General features: G+C 36.6%; 1 protein-coding gene across 1 annotated transcript; it reads left to right on the forward strand.

Annotated features, from left to right (window-relative positions):
• The first annotated feature begins 2,270 nt into the window (after positions 1 to 2,270).
• LOC128643639 (lysophosphatidic acid receptor 5) lies at positions 2,271 to 5,742 on the forward strand. The gene has a single exon (XM_053696469.1). It carries the CDS (start codon positions 2,277 to 2,279, stop codon positions 3,444 to 3,446), a length of 1,170 nt encoding a protein of 389 aa, XP_053552444.1. The 5' UTR covers positions 2,271 to 2,276; the 3' UTR covers positions 3,447 to 5,742.
• The last annotated feature ends 1,048 nt before the right edge of the window (positions 5,743 to 6,790 follow it).

A 6,790-nucleotide genomic window follows, 5' to 3' on the forward strand; every position in this document is an offset into this window, starting at 1 on the left:
ACATAGGTCTGTATAGATGTTAGCATTATTACTCTGCATACACACATTGGTCTGTATAGATCTTAGCATTATTACTCTGCATACACACATTGGTCTGTATAGATCTTAGCATTATTACTCTGCATACACACATTGGTCTGTTTGGATGCTAGCATTATTACTCTGCATACACACAGTGGTCTGTATAGATCTTAGCATTATTACTCTGCATACACACATAGGTCTGTATAGATCTTAGCATTATTACTCTGCCTACACACATAGGTCTGTATAGATCTTAGCATTATTACTCTGCATACACACATTGGTCTGTATAGATCTTAGCATTATTACTCTGCATACACACATAGGTCTGTATAGATCTTAGCATTATTACTCTGCATACACACATTGGTCTGTATAGATGTTAGCATTATTACTCTGCATACACACATAGGTCTGTATAGATCTTAGCATTATTACTCTGCATACACACATTGGTCTGTATAGATGCTAGCATTATTACTCTGCATACCCACATAGGTCTGTATCGATGTTAGCATTATTACTCTGCATACACACAGTGGTCTGTTTGGATGCTAGCATTATTACTCTGCATACACACATTGGTCTGTATAGATGTTAGCATTATTACTCTGCATACACACATTGGTCTGTATAGATCTTAGCATTATTACTCTGCATACACACATTGGTCTGTATAGATCTTAGCATTATTACTCTGCATACACACATAGGTCTGTATAGATCTTAGCATTATTACTCTGCATACACACATAGGTCTGTATAGATCTTAGCATTATTACTCTGCATACACACATAGGTCTGTATAGATCTTAGCATTATTACTCTGCATACACACATAGGTCTGTATAGATCTTAGCATTATTACTCTGCATACACACATTGGTCTGTATAGATGCTAGCATTATTACTCTGCATACACACATAGGTCTTTATAGATCTTAGCATTATTACTCTGCATACACACATAGGTCTGTATAGATGCTAGCATTATTACTCTTCATATCCACATTGGTCTGTATAGATGCTAGCATTATTACTCTGCATACCCACATAGGTCTGTATAGATGCTAGCATTATTACTCTGCATACCCACATAGGTCTGTATAGATTCTAGCATTATTACTCTGCATACACACATTGGTCTGTTTGGATGCTAGCATTATTACTCTGCATACACACAGTGGTCTGTTTGGATGCTAGCATTATTACTCTGCATACACACATGGTCTGTATAGATCTTAGCATTATTACTCTGCATACACACATAGGTCTGTATAGATCTTAGCATTATTAATCTGCATACACACATTGGTCTGTATAGATGTTAGCATTATTACTCTGCATACACATATAGGTCTTTATAGATCTTAGCATTATTACTCTGCATACACACATAGGTCTGTATAGATGCTAGCATTATTACTCTTCATACCCACATTGGTCTGTATAGATGCTAGAATTATTACTCTGCATTCACACATAGGTCTGTATAGATGCTAGCATTATTACTCTGCATACACACATAGGTCTGTATATATGCTAGCATTATTACTCTGCATACACACATAGGTCTGGATGCTAGCATTATTACTCTGCATACAAACATTGGTCTGTTTGGATGCTAGCATTATTACTCTGCATACACACATAGGTCTGTATAGATGCTAGCATTATTACTCTGCATACACACATTAGTCTGTTTGGATGCTAGCATTATTACTCTGCATACACACATTGGTCTGTATAGATGCTAGCATTATTACTCTGCATACACACATTGGTCTGTATAGATGCTAGCATTATTACTTTGCATACACACATTGGTCTGTATAGATGCTAGCATTATTACTCTGCATACACACATTGGTCTGTTTGGATGCTAGCATTATTACTCTGCATACACACATAGGTCTGTATAGATTCTAGCATTATTACTCTGCATACACACATAGGTCTGTATAGATGTTAGCATTATTACTCTGCATACACACATTTGTCTGTATAGATGCTAGCATTATTACTTTGCATACACACATTGGTCTGTTTGGATGCTAGCATTATTACTCTGCATACACACATTGGTCTGTTTGGATGCTAGCATTATTACTGCTCTGTCTATGTATAGATGGTAGTATTTTTTTTCTCTTTACAACTAATTACATTAATCGGATTGCTCTGCTAATGCCAGTTTTTTATGCAGACCCTTAATTCTCTTGGTTTTTCCCCTTTTTGTTTAGGTCTCTACAATCATGATAAATATATCAGAGTTGGATGTTTGTGATACTTACTCTCCTCCTTCTACAAAGACTCTGCTCTTGGTGGGCTATAGTCTTCTGCTGCCACTTGGGGTTGTGCTTAATGGCGTGTCCCTCTTCATCTTCCTATATGGGCTGCGCCCACTCAGTGTGGTTGGAATATTCCTCTGCAACTTGGCAATAAGTGACCTCCTGTTCTCTCTCTCATTACCATTTAGGATTTATTATTATTCACAGCACCATTGGCCCTTTGGACCCTTTCTTTGCCGGCTCTCAGGTTCTATATTTCAGATAAATATGTATGGAAGCTGTGTGTTCCTGCTGTGCATTAACCTGGACCGATACCTGGCAATTGTGTACCCTCTGCGCTTCCGCCACCTGCGCCGTCCTAAGGTGGCCTATCTGGTGTGTTTTTCTGTCTGGTTGCTGATTGTCATGGGATCAGTGCCAGCTGCTCTTGTTCATAGCTCATCAAACTGCTGGAATGGTGACTATGAAGTGCCACGTTGCTTTGAAGGGCTGACTAGCTGGCAAGGTCGTGTCTTCCCTCTTCTCTTGGTGGCTGAGGTTTTAGGGTTCCTGCTGCCTCTTGTAGTGGTGCTATATGCTTCATGCTCTGTTTTTTGGGAGTTGTGCTGTGCACAAGAAGGAGGCCAGGAACGACACCGCAGGACTATAAGACTCCTCTGCCTGAACCTTTGTATTTTCCTTTTCTGCTTTGTGCCCTACAACACAACCCTTATGGCTTATGGGCTTCTGAGAGCAGAGCTAGTTTCAGACCCATGGGAGGCACTGCCTGTGGTGAAGAAAATGCTTTCTTTTACAATGCTGCTTGCGAGTACCAACTGTGCCCTGGACCCAATGGTTTATTACTTTAGCACAGAGGGCTTCCGAAAGACTTTGCATAAGCTGAGCAGGAAAGCAAGAAATACCGAGATCAAGCAGGGATTAAACAATGTCACAATGAACAAGGGAAAACAACAAATATCCTCTGTGGTCAAAGGAGGAAACACACAAGAGGGTCATAGGAATGGGAGTCACCAGGTTAAGGAGGAGACAAGGAGGACTCTTTTGTCTTATGAGGTGAACAAAGCAAATCCTGCACGTAACAATGACAGAAAATCCATGATGCTGCAAAGGACAATTGAGGAATCCAGTATATGAGAGTTGGAGACAGGTTCGGTACTGGCAGCCAGAGTATAGGCTACTTTAGACACCATCAATGGAGACAAATGGCTCTAAAAAAATAAACTCATTAAACTAAATATAACCACAACAAAAGTCTTGATCAGTTATAATCAACCCAGAAGCTCCACAAAATATTTTGGGTAGTCTTTGGGCATACTTTGGGGCCTATTTATTAAAGGTCTTGCGGATCTGATCTGACAGTGTTGTCAGTATATTTATAAAAATCTTAGCAGTATTCTCTAAACAATGTGGGAGTATATGGCAGGGAATATATTTAACAATCTTTCTTTAGACTGAACCCACAATCAATATACTTCTACTAAGACAACAAAATTAATATAAATATCTGAATTCTTTATTATTAGTAAATAACTATGAACATGTTGATACATAAATATTTGTAATAATTAGAATATGAGTCAATATATGCGTTAAAACAAAAACTATTTAAAATATACTATGCAAAGCTCATGCAAATTTACTTTAAAACCAGCCTTTCATTCAGAGCTGCATTTAAAATATTACAATGAGACCTAAAATAGCAGCTACAAACATTCAGCAATATGACTTACAGTTTAATTTTACCCTGTTAATACAATGAGGTTCCAAAATCTTTAACAGCTCAATACCCCAGCAACACAATTCTAACAGTGCTAATTTAAACAATAGGACAATCTATGCTTCTATTAAAACATCAGAAATTGTATATATTATTTATGTAAAAACCCAATTCTGAGTTATCACTCTATAGTTGTATAGATAAAACAATTTAGCATCAAGGATATGTATTTAACAATATACAGACTGAATATAAACTACAATATGAAACTGCTCCCTTTAAGTTTTTCCACTATACTTTAAACTACAGCTATTATGCATATATCTGTGTTAAAATATTAATTGCAACCCTCTTTCTTTTTATATATATACGTTACCGCAATGACCGAAATTGATAGTTCAGTTACCAAGGATTCCTGGTTTCATCTCAGAAAATATATAAGTAAATTTTTGCAATCACTGAGAAAAAGGTAGAACAGCTTGCTCAGAATGAATGTATTTTGGACACCCAGCAGTAGATCATTCAAGTTAGCAAAATCTGTCTCCCTTTTCCTCTTTCCTGCATTCACTTAAATAAGTTTTTCACTCATTTATGAAACCATGGGAGTGGCCCTATGAGATCTGACCATCCCATTGGTTAGGTGGGATGTCTATTTGGATTGGCCTTCGGTCACCACGGAAATACTGTATATCCTTTTTTTTTTTTAACAACTAAATCCTTTAACTGCTATACCGGTATCGGCCCTTCGGTGGCAGCAGACATACAACATAGCAATGCATTTAAACACATCTCTGAACATTTAAAAAAAAAATTAAAATGTGTAATAACTGCCATAATTCCCTCATATTAAGAAGTTCGCAATACCAATCACAGACGGGTAAGATCACATTACCTCTCTGGTCATTTTGATATGAAACATGTGTCTAACATTATTTATATTGAATAATTTATATTGCTAACTATTCAATTTTTCGTATTAAACATATTATATTTTATTGCATTAGTAAATTTCTTTTGTTAACATTTATATTTTATTTAGCCTAACAGAAAATTTATATTTCAATATCAGATGTCAATATTTCATAGTTATATCACATCAAAGTAACTTCCATATATCCATCTCACTATATTTCAAGAGATGTATTTAAAACTTTATAAACATTTATTTCACATTCATATGATATGACTTATTTCATCCCATGTATCGTCCTGTGTGTGTCATTTCTTAGTTCCACCTGGAAAACAGGAAAGCATGTTATATATACATATATGGGTTATTTGAATTATTTTAAACATACATGGAAAACTGACATTGTTCCCTTTGCAAAATGTATTTAATTCTATTTGAGTCACCTTCCCCCCCAGCTGTGTGTCTGCAGCACATGTCTTGTTTTGAATCCACAAAGATTTAGGTGACAAATTCCAGAGGGCTCCCGAGCACATTCTCCACCCAAAACACAGATCATTTATTCTAAATAATCAAAGGGGTTTCCTGTAAGTACTATGCTTATCTTGCTATTTCAGATTTAATCCTTTTAAGTGATTGTTTTAAATTGGGTAGACCAAATGTTCCATTGTCAGGGGGAAGTTTTAATTACAATTTGGTATGGCTTCATGTTCACACTTTAGCTAGGAATGTCTCTTTTAAAGTAATCTTTATGAGTTTCCTGTGTAATTGAAAAAGTGGGGGAGAAATAAACATGATTGAAGTCAGTCTTTCTGAATGAAATTAATCTTTTTCTACTGACCAGCCAAACATCTGAATAAATATAATTGTATTGCATAGCCTTAAAATATATGATTAAAAAATATATATATATTTATTAACCTTACATATACCTTGACATAAATCCCCCTTCCAATTTTAAATAGATGTAGGACACATGTATTTAAATTGGCTTAAAGTCAATGGTATTTGGTGAGGATGTTGACCGTACACACCATAGACAGTCTTCTATGTAGCGAGTTCGTCATTTTTGAGCCCTTGTCCTCATCAGTTAGGCATCTTTAACTACAGTATGTCTTTATATGCATTTGGGGATATGACACTTCATTCTCCCTCTATGATTTGAAGTTGGGATCTGGGATGACATGCCCGCAATTGATTGATATGGATCCATTTATCTATGAAACTTTCATTTTTGGGGATCCGTATTTTATAGGCCACTGGAGATATTTTGTCAGTAATGACAAAAGGACCTTTCCATGAGGGAAGAAATTTCTTCTCCCTAACCTGATCTCTTCCAAAGTTATAAAGATAAACTTTATCATGTATTTCATATTCCTTTTTGGATGTTTTGAGATCATAATAGGTTTTAGTGGCAGTTGCGGCTCTTTCTAAATTCCTTTGAGCAAATGCAAAGGCATATTGCAGGTGCTTTCTTAGGTTTTCCACATATTGATGTGTATTGGCAGCGTTTATCAAGTTTTGGTCTGATGTACGGTACAGCAGATGCTGAGGTAGAACCATTCTTCTACCAGTCATCAGTTCAAAAGGTGACATCTTGGTAGCACTACTTGGAGTTGCTCTTAATGCCATTAAGACTAGAGGTAGTTTTACATCCCAGTCTTTACCCGTTTCACTCACAAACTTTTTGAGGATTTTAACAATGGACTGGTTGTAACGCTCTACACCACCACTTGAGGCAGCTCTATAAGCAATATGGAGCTTTCTTTTAACCCCTAGTATTTTCCACATTTTGGTCATCACTTCGCTAGTGAAGTGGGTCCCCCGATCTGACTCGATTCTTTGGGGCAGACC

The sequence above is a fragment of the Bombina bombina genome, unplaced genomic scaffold (assembly GCF_027579735.1).
Source record: "Bombina bombina isolate aBomBom1 unplaced genomic scaffold, aBomBom1.pri scaffold_1525, whole genome shotgun sequence".
In the NCBI taxonomy this organism is placed as follows: Eukaryota; Metazoa; Chordata; class Amphibia; order Anura; family Bombinatoridae; genus Bombina; species Bombina bombina.